The sequence below is a fragment of the Poromitra crassiceps genome (genome assembly GCF_964638095.1).
Source record: "Poromitra crassiceps genome assembly, chromosome: 16".
In the NCBI taxonomy this organism is placed as follows: Eukaryota; Metazoa; Chordata; class Actinopteri; order Beryciformes; family Melamphaidae; genus Poromitra; species Poromitra crassiceps.
The window spans coordinates 6,311,638-6,332,117 of NC_139645.1; the positions used below are offsets into that span (position 1 = coordinate 6,311,638).

General features: G+C 46.4%; 1 protein-coding gene across 1 annotated transcript in view; it reads right to left on the reverse strand.

The window, feature by feature from the left end:
* LOC310791198 (neuronal acetylcholine receptor subunit alpha-7-like) overlaps nucleotides 1–20,233 on the reverse strand; it is a gene marked incomplete at both ends in the record, with an annotated part of 38,406 nt that extends 18,173 nt beyond the window's left edge. The window contains 5 exons of the mRNA XM_083652881.1: nucleotides 1,677–1,756; nucleotides 4,402–4,511; nucleotides 7,182–7,226; nucleotides 10,093–10,232; nucleotides 20,179–20,233. Coding sequence (XP_083509007.1) covers nucleotides 1,677–1,756; nucleotides 4,402–4,511; nucleotides 7,182–7,226; nucleotides 10,093–10,232; nucleotides 20,179–20,233 — 430 coding nt within the window. The remainder of the gene's footprint in view (nucleotides 1–1,676; nucleotides 1,757–4,401; nucleotides 4,512–7,181; nucleotides 7,227–10,092; nucleotides 10,233–20,178) is intronic.
* Nucleotides 20,234–20,480: the final 247 nt, after the last annotated feature.

Sequence of the window (20,480 nt, forward strand, 5' to 3'; positions counted from 1 at the left end):
TTCTTTTTCTTTTTTAACTCAAGAGCATTGTCTTCTTGCAGAAATCATGGCCCAGTTACTCAAGATAATAAACAGACTTTGTTGTGAGCAGTTTCATGTAGAACTATTTTCCTTTGACCAAACTACGCCCACTAGCTGCTGCTGCCCTAGCTGCTCCTATGCAGTCTCATGTAGGAACTAGCTAGCAGCTAGCGGGTGTAGTTCGGTCAAAAGAAAATAGTTCCTACATGAAACTGCTCATAACAAGGTCTGTGGATTATCTTGAGTAACGGAGTCATGATTTCTGGAAAGAGACATTGCTGTTGAGTTTTTCAAATGTATTTCTTTGGCACTTTGAGCACCACAAGCCGAGTGCCATCCAGTTCCATTGTATTGGAGAGAAGGCAGAAACTCTGCGGCCGATATCTCCAAAACTCAGGCAACGAACACAAAACGATAAAGATGGATAAATAGCACTACAGGTGAGAGGAAAAATTTGTATTTTGGATTTTAGGGTGAGCTGTCCCTTTAACTGTCTTAACTCTTGTAGAGACTCCAGATAAAATATCAGTGTTTAGAAATGTTGTTGCTTCTTCTCACTAACTGAAAAACAGGGGCAATGATCCAACACCTAACATATCCAATTACTATGAAACGATTTTGGAAAACGTGCTCTCCGGCTAAGTGCATTTATTGTAATTGTGAAAATGGATTACTGTTCTGGCTTGTAGTAATACTTGGAACCCTGTGGGGGCATTAGAGGTACAAGATGATTTAGAGGCGTTTTGTGTCTTACATAATGCATTGTTGCAGGAATCAAGGTCTACTACCCCCATTGGCAAGAGAGAAAAGCACAACGTACTTAGATCTTCTCAGAACTCAGCAAAATCTCAATAAGAACAGACACCATAAAGGCATAATATCCTATTGATTATCCTCAAAGTAATTTTTCTAATTGCTTAAGACACTTTGACATCTCCATTAGATGGATATTAATTTCAACAGAAGTAGAGTCTGAATCCTGGTTGATTAGTTTGCAGGCTAAAGGGTTGGGTTATTTATTACACAGGGCAGAGGAAGACCTCATGGACGTTGAACATGATGAACAATGTGAAATAATTCTTGCAACTTCTAACCTTTACAAGACACTGTTGTTTTGTTGTGGATCATGCCATCTTTTTGCTCATCTGCTTTAAAGGATATGTTTAGTGATTTTGGCCCCATTTGTCAAAATGTACCCTAAACTAGAACGACCGCCAACAAGTGAGCAGTCGACATCCATGTCTGTCCAGACTTTGACGTTTGAGGCAAATGTGAAGAAATTCCGTCACGGCGTTACTGAGATATCGCGTTGATGAGCTTGAAAATGGCGTTCGTGAGGTCACAGTGACCTTGACCTTTGACGACCAAAATGTAATCAGTTCATCCTTGAAAGTGGACGTTTGAGCCAAATGTGCCGAAATTCCGTCAAGGCGTTCCTGAGATATCGCATTAACGAGCTAGAAAATGGCGTTTGTGAGGTCACAGTGACCTTGAACTTTGACCTTTGACTGCCAAAATCTAATCAGTTCATCCGTGTGTCCAAGGGGATGTTTGAGGCAAATTTGAAGACATTCCGTCAAGATCTATAGATCTGATGCTCCAGTGTGAGGGCTAACCAGACAGAGACACAGATAGAGAAAGCTTATGAATCTTACCTGGAGGTAAGTAGGAACAGGAGCCAGAGGAGTTGACCAAAATGTTGGTGTGGAAAGTGGCATCAAACCTCTCATCTGCACTGTAGACGACACAGACTCTATCAGTGTTTACTGCTACTACAGCAAATCTCCAGTGAAAAACAAGAAACCCTCATCATTTCATACATCCATATTATTCCTATTACTATAACTCTTTGCAACAACCATCGTCAATCATAGAGACACTGCATGAAATAGGCCACGCCCATCACGGGGGAAAGCGCTCCATTCACTTCCATACACCAGCGTCATTTTCCTTGAACTAAACATAGCTAAAAGCTGTTGTGTGGTGGGGCTGCGCAGACAACAAATGTAAATAATCGCCAGTTAAAAGTTTTTTTTTTTTACTCCTGATCAAAACAAGGAAGCCATTGAGAATTGGCGAGAAGAGACAAGCACAAGAGACAGCACATTTCCTTGGAGAGTGTCTCTGTGATAATTCCAGCACACAAACGGCAAAAGGGACACAGATGAAGAGGAAAACAAATATTTCTCCAACTCATTACTGCGCCAGGTTTTACATAATAGTACGTGAGATTTAGGTAGCTACAAGAGACAGCACCTTTCCCTGGAGATGCTTATTCAATCACTGGTTACCCTCATACTCCCCTGCTACCCACAATTCCCCCATCTTAAATCAACTCCCCAGAGGTTCGAGGGGGGTTGATTTAAAGTTGAAAGAGTTGTTGCTTAAAAAGGAAAAAACAGTGTGTCGTGGAGTCTAATCCAAAGAGTCTAAAACCGAGGCTTTAATGAGACATTGACGAATGAAGTAGAATGTTATTTCCCCATTAGCTGATGGGAGAGTCGAGTGCCTCTAGGGCGATTTGTTTAGATCTTCTTTAAAGATTGATTTTATGTGCATAGTGTTTTCCGCCACATGTAATTAGAAAACCCACATTTTTATATTGATTTATTGCATCAAAGAACTCTTCCAGATTGTATAGATCAAACTGTAGGGTGCAACTGACCTCCAATTGTACTCGGCCATTCCCCCCCTGCTGTCCCGGTCGTTGCGACCACCCCCTCTACCGATCTGGGGGAGAGTTGTCGACTAGCACATGCCTCCTCCGATACGTGTGCTAGTCGCCAGCTGTTTATTTTCACCTGACAGCGAGGAGTTTCACTGGCAGGACAGGACGTAGCACGTGGGAGGATCACGCTATCCCCCCTTCCCCCCAGTTCTCCTCCCCCCGGACAGGCACCCCGACCGACCAGAGGTGGGCGGGCCGGTGGGCGGGGCGGAGGAGGCTAGTGCAGCGACCAAGACTCATACCTACCGCTGGCTTCCCACCCGCAGACACGCCCAAATGTGTCTGTAGGAACGTCTGACCAAGCCTGCAGTACCGCTGGCGGGAATTGAACCCGGGTCTCTGCGGGGGTAGGCGAGTGCTTTTACCTACCCAGTAGCCCATGGCACACCAATCAAACATTCTCCAGCAACTGCCAAATTATTTATTATTATTATTTATCATGTGATTGTTCAGATAGGAATCCAAAATAAGCTAAAGTTGCATGAGTGCATTTACACATGCATGCAGAATTCTGGATAACATTGTGTTTAAAGGTCTTTTTCAGGATACGGTAAGCTGGTTATATCCATCTTTGATATTCTGCTCGTGAGTCTGCCTGCGCGTTTACATCAGCAGAATCGTCTGAATAATCCCTTGAATAGCAAGGGGCTTTATAAGCTTTTGCAGACCTCATGAAAGAAACAAGAGTACAACGGATAAAATGCTGAACATTACAGTAGCAACAGTTTATTTGAGGTTTATTTTGAAGGCGATATTTTTTGTATTGTGAAGGCGCATCCTTTCAAGGACCTAACAGAACGTGTCAATGTCTTCGTTATGACAATTTGACATAACCAAGACAAGATGATCCGTCATAAACATGACAGCAGGCATTAATATCTCATTAAGTGCAATTATACTACTGTCAAATGAGTTTAACAGTGTCATTAATATCCCCCCCCCAAATTCCCCCGTGCAGAAAAGAAAGAAAGGACGAGTCAATCCGTCACTGTACGTTGTTATTGCACCCCTTATTTAGGCTTAAAGGAACACTCTGCCCATTTTCAACATTTGTATCATTAGAACATCAGTAGTATATCAGAAAACTGTAAACTGTTTTGAAGTCTGTCATTTAATTTGACAGTTATTGAGTGTTAAAGTGTGGACCAGTGACATCACTGGTCCACACTAACTCAAATGAATAACTCATTAACTCAAATCAACTCTCAATAACTGTCAAAGTAGATGAATGACAGAATGTTTGACAGTTATTGAGAGTTGATTTGAGTTAATGAGTTATTAATTTGAGTTAATAGTACTAATACTTTAACACTAAATAACTGTCAAATTAAATGACAGACTTCAAAACAGTTTACAGTTTTCTGATATACTACTGATGTTCTAATGATACAAAGCTGGTTGAAAATGGGCAGAGTGTTCCCTTAAGTGTTGCACCCCGAGGGCGAAAAATCGACAAAAGATATGGGAAAGTTGAACACACGCGATGGATTCCTCATCCAGCTTAAAGTTGGTTATTGGTATGAGTTATTCATCATAGACAAATGGCAATACAGACAGCATACTCAGATAACCTATACCAATGGATCTTACATTTTCTCCAAAACAAACAGAAACCCAGACCTGGTTCGTGAGTGGGACGTTACGGTGCCTACCTGTTGTACAGCAGAATGTCTGGCTTCCATATGAGGTGGTCGGGAAATCTCACATTGGTCACACCAGGATATTCCGACGTATTCCACTGGAGGTAATGATCGTTCCAGTACTGCGGGATACAGAAACAAAATTTGACCTTAGTGAGTGTTTGGATTTGACCTTAGTGTGTGTTTGGATTTGACCTTAGTGTGTGTTTGGATTTGACCTTAGTGTGTGTTTGGATTTGACCTTAGTGTGTGTTTGGATTTGACCTTAGTGTGTGTTTGGATTTGACCTTAGTGTGTGTTTGGATTTGACCTTAGTGTGTGTTTGGATTTGACCTTAGTGTGTGTTTGGATTTGACCTTAGTGTGTGTTTGGATTTGACCTTAGTGTGTGTTTGGATTTGACCTTAGTGTGTGTTTGTGTTAGTGTGTCGTTTGTAATGGCTGACAGAGATGTTGTGATGGCGGCTGTGGATAACATGGTGCACTTACACATATTGAGCACAATCTTCTGTGGATAATCACTATTGTGTGGCTAAAATGACGAAACAACAGAACACGCAGTCTTATAGAGCCGTCAAAATAACATGATTTTTTTTATAAATTGCTGATTTATTTGTTTTTAAATAGTGACAATGCATATTAGTGAACATTTAAGACCAAATGTATGCGATAGTTAGGCACCAGGCTTTCAGTTATTGTCCCATTGGCAGGGACAATATCATTAAAATGACAGTTTAATGAATCGTCAGAAACAATTTCCATTGGGAATAAATCTATCTTCATAACAGTTAAAGTGATTTTCCAGTGGAGACCACACATGTTGAGTGAGCCAGACAAGGCTGAGACGTTCGATTGCTCACAGAAGACAGAGATAGTGTAGATGCTGTCTGTGCCGTCTTGTGTTTTGCCGGCTGACGTGGTGGATCTGGCAGGGTGTGGAGCAGCACCCTGAGAGATTGAGTGAGACTGTTGTGATTCCTGAGGGTGATTTAACGCAGCCCAAACAGCCTTGAGCGTTCATACAGCCTGCTGACAGTGCAGTAGCACTTGTCACGCAATGGATGGGCTGCGATAAAACATCAGTGTCCATTTACTTCGTCTGAGTGTAACGTGGAGGAGAAAATTGCATTTTGCTTCCGCGGTAAAGACTGTACCAGTATAGCATCAGCATGTGAGACAAAAAAAGATTGTACATTCCAATAGAGAGCCAAAGTGAACGTCACTTCCTGCTTCAGCACTGTACCAGAGATTTTCATCCCCCATTCATTTTCCCATAGACATTTCGTTAAATGCTTATAAAAATAGTTTTACTTGTTCAAAACAAACGGTTCAGATATATTTAGAAGAGCATCCAGTAAATTTTCAAAATAAAACATATTGTGAAATGTTTTTTTTCCCCAAGACATTATGTGAAGTTTTGGCTTCAGAACATCCACATCTTGGCTAGCAACGTCCAGTCAAGAGCATGTACAAACAAATAGCAAAAGCCTATGAGACAATATGGAGTGTGTTATGAGCAGCTAAATGATAGTAGCGATAAGAATCTTGTACTATGCTCAGATAATGGATTTCACAGGGACCACAAACTTGTTTGTTATTCATAGATTCCGCTCCCTTTGCTTGTTATTTCAGGGGTGCAAATACTTCATGTTTATTTTCATTTTTTTCTGAGATGAGTTTTTTTCTGACATTAACTGGTCATATTAGGCTATGTTCTCTTTTCTATTTTGTTCATTGTGTGTCCTTCAAGGGACCAAGGGGTCATGTGGGTCATGGAACCTAAAATGGTCCTGCTCAGTCCTGTATTGTGAGACCCCTGAGAAAATGCTGCCTGAATATGCCTGGCCATCAGCTTCCTCCATCAGAGCTACAAACATCTGGGACTGTACTCACAGCAGTATCAAAGACCTACATTTACCAGTTTTAAATTACAAATGAAATCATGGCTGAAATCACAACAATCATGTACTGTAATCATTAACCCCCGATACCAAGCAGTGCACCTTTTTATCTCATTTTGTATGTGTTGTATGTATACTAGATTTGTACTGCATTTACGCTGTAACTGTAACTCTGTTTTAATGTATTTTTGACTGTCCTTGTATATATCGTCTAGGGACCCAGGGGCTGCAGATGAAATTTAGCTTCCTAGCTAATTCTGGGACTGCTCAGTCCACTGCATAAAATGTGTATTTACTTAATATACTTTAATAGACAGATATAAAAAGACAGTTGTGAAAAGAGAAAAGGAAAAATAACTGGATTAAATGTAATTGTAGAATTAGAAATGGGGGGACGGCTTTTGGCTTTTTTTAAATAAAGAAAATTACCTACTGGCTATATAAATAAACTAGATTATTCTAAATCACAATAAAACATTTTATTTATATAGCTTCTTCTTCTTTATATTTTATTTATTTATTTATTTATTTATTTATTTATTTATTTATTTATTTATTTATCCTTTATTTAACCAGGTGGGTCTCATTGAGGTTGAAACCTCTTGTCAAAGCTCTGCACACAGCAACAAACAACAGCAAATGTTCAGTTAGCAGTACATTTTAAAGTCAGTCATGTTGACAGAGAATCACACGATAGCCGCAACATCACAGGTGTTTTGCATTGGATACATCACACATCAGTAACTCATTCAGTAATGACCTTAGCGTTCACCTGGCTAATTCCACACGCATGCTCATACATACATTACATACCATGTATATCTGAGAGAGTTGCATCATCATAATCTCTCCTATCATCTCCAGTCGGTACAGATACAAGGAAATGTCTTACCAGCTGCAGCCATATGTTAGTTGTTAAGACCTGGTTCTTCTCATCCTGTTGAGAACAAACGTAAGATTCAGATTTCTACAAAATGCATCCACCACCCAACCCCAAAAATAAATCACAGCATCGTCAGTTATTTTCAAATTGATGTTCTATTGGACAGTGTTGTAGTCGAGTGGGGTCGAGTCGGACCCGAGTCCGGGTCATGGACTCATTTTCAGGACTCGTGACTCGACTTGGACTTGAGCACTGATGACTTGGACTTGGACTTAAAGGAACACTCCACCGATTTTCAACCAGTTTTTTATTTTTACAAAATCAGTAGTATATCAGGAAATTATAAACAGTCTTGCAGCCATTCATTTAGTTTGACAATTATTGAGATATTGATTTGAGTTAAGTTGTTGTAGCGGTGTCATTTGTGCATGAATGACATCACTGGTCCACAACCTCACTCAAATGAACTCTCAATATCTGTCAAACTAAATGAATGGCTGCAAGACTGTTTACAGTTTTCAGATATGTGTGAGATTATGTGCAAAATAAATCATCATTGAAAATCGGCGGAGTGTCCCTTTAAGCATTCATGCATTCGGACTCGGAATTTGGAGACGAGGATTCGGACTTGTTAATTGATAAAGACTGTTTTTTTTTAAATAATTTGGCAAAAGATATGAATAGCTATATTAATACAGTGAATTCTGTGCAAGCTCAGGCACGTGTGTTCCGCCTACATGTGGATTCACGCTCATGTTCAGTAACTCGGACTCAGGTAATGAGAACATGACTTGGACTCGACTGACTCTTCTTTGGTGACTCGGACTTGGACTCAGACTCGAACACAGGGGACTCGAGAATCGACTTGGAGTTGAAGTGACTTGACTACAACACTGCTATTCGATCATAGGTTGAGTTTCACAGATACAGTAGGGTTCCAGTCAGTGCTATGTGTTTGTTTACTTTTTTCAATTGAACTAATTAAGTTTCAAAATGGAAGAATCAGGCTACTTAAAACTGCTTAAATCTCAAATTCAATAAATTCAGACTTCACTTCAGATGCTGCTAGTCAACAAAGAAAAAGAAAAATAATGTCAATGTACTATTTCACAATGACCATTTAGGACTAAGAGCATGAAATAGTGTAAATTATGATTGAATATTTAATTACTTGAATAGGACGAATCAGCGTGACGTCACTGCCACCCAAAAATGCGTTACCCCGCGGCAGTTAACTAGTATGAGTTGTGCCAAACAAACGTTAATATCTCAAAAAGTATACATCACATCGCTTATATATTTTGACATTCTGAGTGAGAGCAGAATTAGCTCAAGAGTTTGATGTACTGTATAATATATGCATGTTGTGTTAAAGTTGTGTGAACTGTCGCAGTTTTTAAATTGTAAACACGGTCAGCCGGCTAGAGTCAGACGCTCAAACTCAGGCTCCATAGGGTTCCATTGCCGTTGCCACCCAGTGACGCGGTTTGTTTACCAAAATGCTGCTCGGCTGATCCCTCATATGTTATTATCTACTAATTTCTAATGTTTATTTATTCATGATTGGTTTAGGTAGCTTCCACAAACAACACATCCTTATACATTCATGTCTCAAGTCCTTTTAAGAGGTTTGAGTAAGCCTGTCATATCTGATTAGATCATGATGATCTTAGACATCTGAGCTCAGATCTTCTGTGCAGACCTTCCAATCCACCCACTCCACCAAGTTGGCTGCTTACGAAGAAGCAAATGAGCGTAACAAGCTGACAATTCAGTCTGATATCGATTCGGGCTTGAGCTCAGAAGATCCAAATTCTAGACATGTACATGAGAAAAACACTTTGATTATAAATATTCTAGATTAAGGTTGACTCTTGGTTGAACCCAAACAGTGTCACACGCAAAAGGTACTGAACTGGAACAACTGGATATCCTTCCGCATGAGAAAAGGCGTTATCTTAGCTGTGCAGTGAGCAGCCAGTGTGTGTGAAATCCTCATTGTTTGTCCCCTTCTCCTAATAGACCATTTTCACGGGGGCCATTTTATGTCGAAAAAGGCAGGATAAACACAGGCGAAACAAAACATTACTGTTTTGCTTGCACCTGTGTTCTTTCTAATATTTTTCCCCCCGATTCTTTTATCCCATTTTTATCCCCCATTAGTGCTCATTTTAATGTATTTATCCTGGTTGCTGCTCCACCCTCTGCCGATCTGGGGAGAGCCGAAACTGGCTCCATGCTTCCTCCGAGACATGGGCAGTTAGCCAGCCGTTTCTTTTCACCTGACAGGGGAAGCTTCACCGGTAGGACATAGCACGTGGGAGGTTCACGCTATTCCAACCAGTTCCCCTCCCTCCGAACAGGCGCCCCTAACGACCAGAGGAGGCACCACATCAGCACCCAGGATATTGCATGGTTTGGTGTGGGGTTCCTTCCTACAGTATATGAAGGAAACCCCCAGGGGGCACGGGGAGAACATGCAAATGTAACGGCGTTGTGTAGGTGGTACTTGCAGCAACCCATGTTAAGGGCTTGCCCAGGGGTGGATTCGAACTGCCGACCCTCGGCTTGGGAGACCGACATGTTAACCGCAACGCCAAGAGAGCTAGCTCCCTTGACGGAGCTGATTAACATGCCTTTTATACCTGGGGAGTGAGTTTAACCAATCCACTCGCTACCACTCGGGACTCACGAGGAATCCGCGCTGATTCAACTCGGTTACACAAACTCCACACAGAAAGGTCTTTTTGACGACACCACCCGGGCGGCGGGCACTCGAGGACATGCGGACGGGCACACACTTGCTTGCACCTGTGTTTACCTGCCTTCTCTAAACAAAATGGCCCCCGTGAAGTTAGCGTTAACTCTGCCGTGTGGCCTGTACACGGGCCAGCTGTGTGTTCAGTGACCATCGACTCACCACATCCATGATCTGCATGAGGCTGAAGCTGAAGTACACCGTGAGGCTGTGCGTGTCATTGAAGACGGGTCTCACCAGTGGGTTGTAGTCAGCCATCAGGTCTCTGTACAGTCTGCGCTGGGGCTCCCCTTGAAGAGAAACTACAGAAGACAATGATGAAGACAAAATATCTCCATCTCAACAAGTCATTAACTCTATTATTGAGTCATGAAATTATACTTTTCTTAAAATTAGTGAACAAATCTGCCAACAAGGTTACATCATTTCACTTGTTTCCAATGTAAAAAAATTTTTTTTGCATGTTTTTAGCGGGGGGTTCCTATCTGGAGGAAACCCCAGGGAGGCACGAGGAGAACATGCAAAACTCCGCACAGAAAGGCCCTTTTTGACGAGCCCACCTGGGCGGTAGGCACTGAGGACATGGGGATGGGGACACACCCTCAGAGCCCACAGCGTCCCAGGCGGGAATCGAACCCAGGACCTTCTTGCTGTGAGGCGACTTGTTTCAAGATTTTCGTAGATTCAAGTGTCATTGTCTTGATAGCAGTGCAGCAATCTGCCTTATGTTTCTCAAGATATTGACACTCATTTCTAGAGAAATTCTGAAACAGCTGAAATTGTGAAAAGTGGATTTGTCTCACCTCACTGGCACAACCGTTCTCTTGCTTTAAGAAAAATATGATTTGAAGGCTGCCAGCAGACAGCCAGGGGACAACAGGGTGAGTTGTCCCAGGCCCTGGGGCCCCCAGGAGGGCCCTCTGGAGTTGTCCAATTTAATTGGATGGAGGCGGGTTGGGGGTCATATGGGTTCATTTTGTCCCGGGAAACACGCCAGCCCTGAGGCCTGAATATGAGACCGATAACTTGTTTAGGTTGGATGTTTTTGCAGTGTGCACACAGATGACTGTCTGGACTGTCATGATAACTTCAGACAGAAAGAGAGGCAGAAAATGCTAGTCAATCTATTACACACACACATATTCAATTGCATTGCCAAACTCACATCTTGACAGCCATGTTGGCTTTTTGGTATATTTTCTTATATAAATGCAATTAAATGAGACAGTGCTTATTGTGAAGCAATAATCCACAAGTTTTATACGAATGCGTGTCTGGTTGGTTCTCTGTTGTCGACTGATATATCACAATATTGACTGAAGCTGCAGCCAGCTGATGGAAGTTTGTACATTTGCTGTTCTAAACACACAGGTAGTGATGCATTTGACATTTCTTGCAGTTAGGCAGAAAGCATGGTTTAATTAAATGTAAACACCAACCAAATTACAATAGACCCTTTTCACGGGGGCCATTATGTGTTGAAAAGGCAGGATAAACACAGGTGCAAGCAAAACACTAATGAGGGTTTCCATCTTCCATGATTGGAAGTTGTGGAAACCCTCATTAGTGTTTTGCTTGCACCTGTGTTTATCCTGCCTTTTCGACAAAAAGGGCCCAGTGAAAAGAGTCTATTGAACTTTGGACTAACTTATGTCATTCCATTGTCAGTTCTGTTTCATTCCTTCCTGACTGCCAGTGGCAGTTTAACTGTGAATAATGATCTCGCGCTCCGCGACAGACGAGTGTTTTTATACCAACGTAGTCACGTACGTGACGTGGGGCACCTGCGCATCTATAAAGGTGCGCCGTGACCCACCATACGCCATCTTTGATCTTCTCGCAACCTGCGTGGTTCGACAGGTGTGCGGCTCCGGAGCTCCGTGATTCGGATTCTCCACTTTGATCAGAGACAGACGCAAAGGAGAGGTAGGTACACGGCCTGAAGGTGTGTAAGTCAGCCATTCCGATCAGCCTGGGACTTGAGAGTCAGAGTGCAACGGGGTTGTCCTCTAAGGCTGTGGGTGGCTGCCTACCACCTCTCCCCTGGTCGGGAGGTAGCTCCGTTACAGGGCTGCCTCCGGCCTAGGCGGCCGGCCCTAGCCGTGGGTTTGCGTGGCACGCTACCCCCGTCTAGGTTGCCTGGTCGGGCTTGTATATTGCCTATTGCTACTAAAGAAATAGGCAAGTATTATATGGTAGCGATTATATTGCATAATTGTGTATATATTATTATGATAATATTGTATTATACTATACTATATTATACTATACTATATTATATTACGAGATTCTAAGCTGTATAGCCTATAGCCTTTTGTACAATTAGATTGTATAATTGTAGAGGATTATATATAATATTGTATTATATCATACTGTATTATATTATATTGTAAAGCTAGCTTGTTGGGCGCGGACGTGTCCTGGACGGTGTCCCAGGGCCCGCTCCGATCTCCCAGCCCGGCCCTTTCGCCGCAGTGCGGACGTGTCCTGGACTGTGTCCCAGGGCCCGCTCCGATCTCCCAGCCCGGCCCTTGTCGCCGCAGTGCGGACGTGTCCTGGACTGGGTCCCAGGGCCCGCTCCGATCTCCCAGCCGGGCCCTCGTCGCCGCAGTGCGGACGTGTCCTGGACTGTGTCCCAGGTCCCGCTCCAAGTTACGGGCTTGACCCCCTGTGCTCGTTTGACGATGCTGGCCTGTTCCTCCTGTGGCGTCGAGCTGCACGTGGAGGATGGCCATGAGATGTGCCCCAGCTGCCTCGGGGTGGGTCACCTCCGGGAGGCCCTGACGGACCCCTGCGTTAATTGTGGTATCCTGCCCCTCCGCGTAAGGGAGGAGCGGTTGTGTGAGGTGGAAGGCTGGTTGCTTGGTCACCGCCCACCCGTGGTCAGCAGCCCTAGGCGGTCTCCCCGCAAGCGGCACCAGGGGGAGCGCAAGGGGGAGGACCACGGAGGGGAGAGGGTCTTACCGGCCTTGGCTGAGGTGACCCTCCCACCATCGGGGGTCTGCACTAGGTCTGCCGCTGCCGCTAAGAAGCGCAAGAGCAGGACGCAGACGAAGAACCGTAGTCCGCGGAAGAAGGCGAAGAAGGAGACTTCCTCTCGCCAGGACATGGTGGCCTTGCGAGCAGAGTTGGAGCAACTCAAGGCTCTGATGGTGCCTCCTGCGCACCCAGGTTCCTGGGCGGGCGTGGCCAGGGAGGACGCGCTGTCAATGGCAGCGTCGAACACCATGTTCCAGGACCGCGGGGAGTACCGCGAGGAGGAATATGACGACCCCGGGGAGGATCATTCCCCGGAGCGGTCGGTCTTGGCGGTCATAGGGGGAAGCACGGAGGCCAGGGACGGCTCAGAGACTTCCCTCAGGAGTTCGGCGTGCACCGAGCGGGGGGTCGGTGCCCAGCCACTGCAGGCAATACTGCGGGCAGCCCTGGCTAGGGTCGGCCTGGACGACGTGACGGCAGTTCAGCCGAGCAACCCACTATTTAGGCGGGCTCCGTCAGAGCCGCCCTTTGAGGTCCCGCCCTCTCCCGCCTTTCTGGAGGCACTGAAGAGCTGCTGGGCAGACACGGAGACGCGGGGTCGCCATGCGAAGATGGCAGGACCCTGGCCTCCATGCGGGATGCGGCGATACATGGTCTGGCCCGCATGCCCCCAGTGGACCATTGCATAGCGTCGCTGGTCCTCTCGCCGGACGCCGCGCTGGGGGACAAGGCCAAGTGTCCTAGCGCACAGTGCCGGGTCACAGATGACCTGCTAGTGAAGGCGTATGAGGCGGCGGCTCGGGTGGCTCGGATGGGAAACTCCCTCTCCGTGCTCCTCCTCGCCCAGTCCCAGATGATGCAGGCGACGCATCAGGGGGCGGAGTTGGGACACACACATGAGGCGGCCCTGCAGGCCTTCGGGTTCATGTCGAGGGAGCTGGGCCGTGTTATGTCCACCCTGGTCGTGGCACGTCGGCAGGTGTGGCTGGCGCAGGCGCCTATGTCTGATGACTGCAGGCGGGCGTTGAGGACGCTCCCGGTGGTGCCCGGTCAGTTGTTCGGGCCAGAGGCAGAAAGGGCCCTGGAACGGAGGAAACAGTCTAACCAGGCCTCAGAGGCCTGGGGTCGGCGCAGCAGAGGTGCAGGGGCGGCCTCGGCCTACGTCTCGGGGAGACGGAGCAAGAGGCGGGAGCCACGGCACTTGCGATACTGGGACTCGCCTGGGCAGGCAAGAGAGCATGTCCAGGAGGCGACTGACAGTGGACGGCAGCCCAGGGGGGTGCACCCCCCGCCCCGGGGGCGTGGGCGTGGGCGCGGCTACGACCGGCGCCCCCCCAGAGCCGCGGGAGGTCCTCCAGGCACAGCCTGAGAGGTCAGGGCCGGCGGTGGGCAGATTCACACATCAGCACCTGGCCTGTTGGGCGGCCCATTCACAGGACCCATGGGTCCTGGACACCAGGTCCAAAGGCTACAGGCGGCAGTTCCACCGCCGGCCCCCACCACCTTCCGGGGTCAGGATGACCTTCGTCACGGACCCCGCAAGGGTGCAAGCTTGGTCACAGGAGAGAGTCAAACTCCTGGACAAAGGGGCTATCACACCACTGAACCCACGTATACAAAGCGATGGGTTCTACTCCAACTATTTCCTAAGGCTGCGCCCTCTACAGATGTGGTTCAGCAGCCTCCATAGGGATCCTCGACTTCACAGGTGGGTCAAAGTCAGGGTCACACACAAACCTCTTATCCATCTCCGCCACTGGCGGGACAGACAGCACGTTCCTGCTGCACGGGGTGCCTCTCGGCTCGGGCACAGCACGGTGGGAGGTCGTGACAACGGGATGCCTCGCCCCAGGGTTGGGGGGCGGTATGGCAAAGGAGGTCAGTCCAGGGGGTGTGGTGCCCTCGGTGGAGGGGGCAGCACATCAATGTCGTCGAACTGCAGACGATTTACTTGGTGCTGAAGCACTTCTTGCCTTCTCTAAAAAGCTGGGTATGGACGTTCTCGCCAACACTTGGCCGAGCAATCTGCTATATGCGTTCCCTCCGATCCCCCTGATAGGGCTCACGCTTCACGGAGTGAGGTCGTCGGGTCGCAGGGTTCTCCTGGTGGCCCCCAAGTGGCCAGCCAGGCGGTGGTTCCCGGCACTCCTCGGACGGTTGGACGGGGAACCATGACAGCTCCCAGCGAGAGTTGACCTCCTGTCCCAGCTGGACGGGGAGGTTTGGCATCGGTGTCCGGCCCACCTTCAGCTGGGTGTGGCCGTTAAAGGGGACCGGGCGCTCCTGACGGGCCTCGGACCCTCTGTGTGCGAGACGCTGCGTAATAGTGTCGAAAAAAAACTGCGTTTTTACTGGCAGTTACAACGGCCAAGCGGGTGGGGGAGCTCCACGCTCTTTCCATTAGCCCGACATGCCTTCGGTGGAAGGCGGATGGCTCGGGGGCGACTCTGTGGCCGAAGGTGGCGTTCCTGCCCAAGGTCTTGTCCCCGACGCATATTAACCAGGCCATAGAGCTGGAGGCATACCATCCTTCCCCGGCTGGCTCTCAGCCAGGGGAGAGCGACACTTCGTTATGTCCCGGGCGGTGCGGCTTTATATCAAGGCGACGCAGACCATCAGACGCTCAGAGCAGCTTTTGTCTGCTACGGCGGGAAGAACAGGGGACAGGCTCTGTCCAAACAGAGGCTGTCCCACTGGATTGTGGACACAATGAAGCAGGGAAGCCTGCGCCCTCTGACATTGTTTGTCATTCGACCAGGAGTGTGGCCACATCCTGGGCTGCGATGAGGGGAGTGTCCCTGGCGGAGATCTGTGCGGCGGCTTCATGACAGCACCCGGCACATTCTCCAGATTCTACCGCATCAACGTGGCCTCAGGGTCCACGCTGGCGGCGGCAGTCCTGCCATTGGCGGCGATGGACCAGTAGGTGAGTGGGTTCCTCGTGACGCCGCAGGTATAAGTCATCCACAGTTAAACTGCCACTGGCAGTCAGGAAGGAATGAAACAGAACGTAAGTTACGGAGGTAACTATGGTTCTGTGAATTCCTGGATGACTGCCAGTCATGCAGGTCACTCGGAACCTTCGGTGCGAGAAGATTCTGAGATGGCGTATGGTGGGTCACGGCGCACCTTTATAGATGCGCAGGTGCCCCACGTCACGTACGTGACTACGTTGGTATAAAAACACTCGTCTGTCGCGGAGCGCGAGATCATTATTCACAGTTAAACTGCCACTGGCAGTCATCCAGGAATTCACAGAACCATAGTTACCTCCGTAACTTACGTTAGCTGCATGATAACAGCCACCAAGACTGAACATACAAGAGCGCCACCTACAGACACTCAAACAAACAGAAAATCCAGACAGTGCTGAACTGGGTGACTGACTGAGACCACAGCAATAGAGTAGGCTAGCGCAGGAATGAGTTCAACCCGTAAATTAGCATTTCCTGGTTCCCTCGCCCGGAACTCAATTGGACTTTTGAATGTTATTGTTTGTTTGTTTTGTTAGATGGCTGAAATAAGGTCTGTGGTTAACAAAAGGTTCAATTTAGGATATCTGTGTTCAGCAAGATCATCTTCACAAATGAACACAATCTTTCTGATTTTCGTAGCGTTTTCTGGCGACCACGATTTTTGCCGATTGCATTTACTGTATGCTTGCTGAACACAAAGATCTCAGTATCATAAACTTTCGTCAACCACAGATCTTATTTCAGGCATCGAACCAAACAAAACAAAAATCAAAGGAAAGCATTGATTTTGAGACGAGGGAACCCAGCGTGATGCGAACTCCCGGGTTGGCCTACAGAAATACATCCCTTTCCCGGCGGCAGGCCCTCTATGAGGACCGTACACGTCGACAGGAAACACATGTTATGTCATAGAAACACTATGAAGACTCAGACGTCACTATAATCCAGACTTTATTGTCCCGGAGGACATTTGTCATTATTATAATTGTAACATTCATCCCCTGAAGGCATCCTATCACATATCACAGTATAAATCTGGCTCCATACTAGGTCAGCCAGCCAGCTTCTATAATGGCTTTGGCAGAACAGGAACTAAACTTCTGCCAGAGTGCTCTTCTCCATTTCAGAGTGGATGGTTTCCCATTCAGGCTTGGAATGGGCATAGTGAGCTTGTTTGGAATTATTCATGAACGCCAAAGATTCATTCTCAGGTAGGGCTGGCTACACAGTGTGTATCTGACAAACAGCTTCACAGCTTCCTCCTCCAGCAGACTCTCCTCTGTCTCCACGGCTCCTCCCGTCTCCACTCTTTCAATTACTGTGCGGAGCAATTTGCCAGCATCCTTTCTACTTCGCTATAATGGCCGTAGCCCAATTTCACTAAAGCGCCAATGGGGAAGCACTTTACTAAAGCGCCAATGGGGAAGCACTTTAGCCAGATGATTTGGCAGGGAGTTTGTATAGGCGCTATTCCCATCGGCCCTCCATCGTGTCCTGTTCTGTCCTAAAAGGGACTCTTGGAACAGCAAGATCAGTTGAAAGCTTGTCTTTGTCCATGGCTGAATCGACCTCGGATCTGCCTCCCCGCCCCCCCCCTCCCCATAATCAAATTTCACAAGCAAGATGACATCAATGTGCGTTATTGTCCCAAAGATGTACCTGTAATACATCCAAGTGCATTAGGGGCTTCTGATATCTTGCCAAATATGATGCTGAAAGCGAGCCTGGGAGCCATGTAGCAGAGCCCTGATCTCGTTTAAGTCTTAATAAGATTGACCAAACCCACCCACCCATTAACCAGACTTAATAATGCCAGTGAGATGGATAAGGGCTCAAACAACCCCAGGCAGGTGCACACATACATTAACGTGGTGTGCATGTACACACACGCACACACGCACGCACACACACACAGACACACAAGCGCGCATGCACACACACACACACACACACACACACACACACACACACACACACACACACACACACACACACACACACACACACACACACACACACACACACACACACACACACACACACACACACACACGTCTCCACCTTGTTCCGAGAGAGGCTTCAATAAGATATTGCCAGTAGACTACAGCAGTGGTTCTCACATTTCTTCACATGAAGGACCCCTAAACTGACAAAGATTAGCCCACGGACCCCCATTTGATAGGATTTTGTCCCACGGTCCCCCATATGATAATAAGATTGATGATTTTAGATGTTTTATTACAGAAAGTGTATAAAACCCATGACAGAAATAGTCATTGTGTTACTTATGAATTTAAATTATAGTGAAAATAAATCACGCGCCTTTTGGCTGGGGACCCCCTGGAACCCCCTCAAGGACCCCTGGGGGTCCCCGGATCCCCATTTGAGAACCACCGGACTACAGAGTTTGTGATGATCACAAATGTTCTCAGTCAGAATATAAGAAAATGATTAGAATAGATCTGGTGATGATGGGGAGATTTCATGATCTGATCTGAGGTATAAACTCAGGGCTGGTTCCCCCCCTCAGGGTTTCTAAATTGCCCGCGGGGTGGCTCCTCCCTTTAGAACAAACACAGGCAGCAAAGGTAAGACCAAGGTAAGACGTTCACTGACAGCCCGTGTCAATCCAGAGGAAACAGACGCGTACGTGGTGACAGAGAGTGTCTCAAAGGTGCGACAAGAGGTGTCAGTCTGACATCACATCGCACCCCCCCCCCCCCCGCTCTGTCAGCCATCACAGTTGAAGGGCTTTGAAGAAAACTCAGGCTTGTGTGGAGTCAGAGATCAGAGGTGACCCCCTAGTTCACCAGTGTCAATCTCTCTCTCTCTCTCTCTCTCTCTCTCTGAGGCATTTGACACACACACACACACACACACACACACACACACACACACACACACACACACACACACACACACACACACACACACACACACACAGAGCAGAATGAAATATGAGACTCCCAATTAGGCTAACTGCCAGTGCTGTGGTTCTATCCTGTTAGTCCAATGACTTTCAACAATCCATATTAATGTCATGTTACTTTCTATTTGTTCAATCCACAGAAACCAAGAAGTCTAATGTTGGAGCTTTTCGTGAAAATGTTTTATGTTACACAGTAGGGATGTTCATCAATTATCGAAAATCGATAATCGATCGTTAAGGATTGGAATCGATCCTGTGGCATTTGGATCGATTTTTTAATTATTAAAAAAAAAAAAAAAAATTTTTTTTTTTTTTTTTTTTTGGACTAGGTTTGGGTGGAATTCGTTCCTCCTCGCCCCACTCCATTGCACAGCCGACTAACGTGAGGTGGAGCTTCATATAGTCTCTAGTTTTCTGGCTGGGCACGGGCCTTTGTGCCAACAAAACTGTTTTAAACATGAGAAATTCACACCGGCATGCGCCGGGGACAGCAGTGTTGGAGAGGAGACACATTGAAATAAAGAGTTCATTGAGGAGAACACGTTGTCTTTCGTATTTTCTGCCATAGGCATTCATTTTGTTAAAAAAAAAAAAAAAAAAAAAAAAAAAAAAAAAAATGAAAATATTGAAAATTTTCTAAGTATTAATAAAATCGATAATCGATAATTGATCGTTAATTCTCACCGATTATCGATTTTGGAAAATTTTCAAAATGAACATCCCTATTACACAGCATTGGGAAGCAAGCTGACTTAGTAAGATGGACAGATAAATCACACACCACATCTGTGTGATAGAATAATAACACTAATAATATAGGCTAGGTAGCCTATTGTCCACGTATAGGCTAGTTGTTACTTTATTAAACACATGCTAAATTATATTATTATATTATGTAGTTGGCTATTATAGCGTACTAAAAAAAATGTAGTGATAGCCTATAGTACATTTTAGAAGGATAGCCTACTATACATTTTTGGTCAACAAACCGCGTCACTGGGTGGCAACGGCAATGGAACCCTATGGAACGTGACTCTAGTCGGCCGACTCGCATTTCTGGGTGGCAAGTGACGTCACGCTGATTCGTCCTATAGTGATCTGATAGTGATAGATAAAATAAAAATGTAAGATGAAAATAACATTACAATACAGTAGGATACTGTAGGCTACAACAGTAGGCTACAATAAGGTCATAAACTTGCTATTGAGTAGGCTACAGACGTGGGGGGAATGTGCGAGGAAGAAAAGAAGAAAAAGCGACATTTTGCCCCCCACCTCCCCTCCAGTCCCTTATTGACAATCGAACACATGGTAGTTTTCTGTTTGGGGAAATGGAGTGAATGAAGCGTGTGTGTCTGGACCTACCTTTCAACATGCAGACGGTGACGGCCATGTAGAGGAGACATCTCCATGAGTCCATGTTGTTTAATCTGAGCAGGAGTGTGTGTGAGCAATTCAACTGTGGAGAGATGTCCTTCAGCTCAGCGCAACGCTGCTGCTGGATCACCCACAGCTCCTCTCGTCCTCTCTGGAAAGCGACTGGCTGAGGAGGTGTGGTTGGTGAGGGGAGGGGAGGAGTGCTGTCCATTAAATAACTCCTCCTACTAACTAGCCAGCTGTGTTTGCCCGGACAGAGGTCTCTCTCTCACCCGCAGAGATTTGTGGCC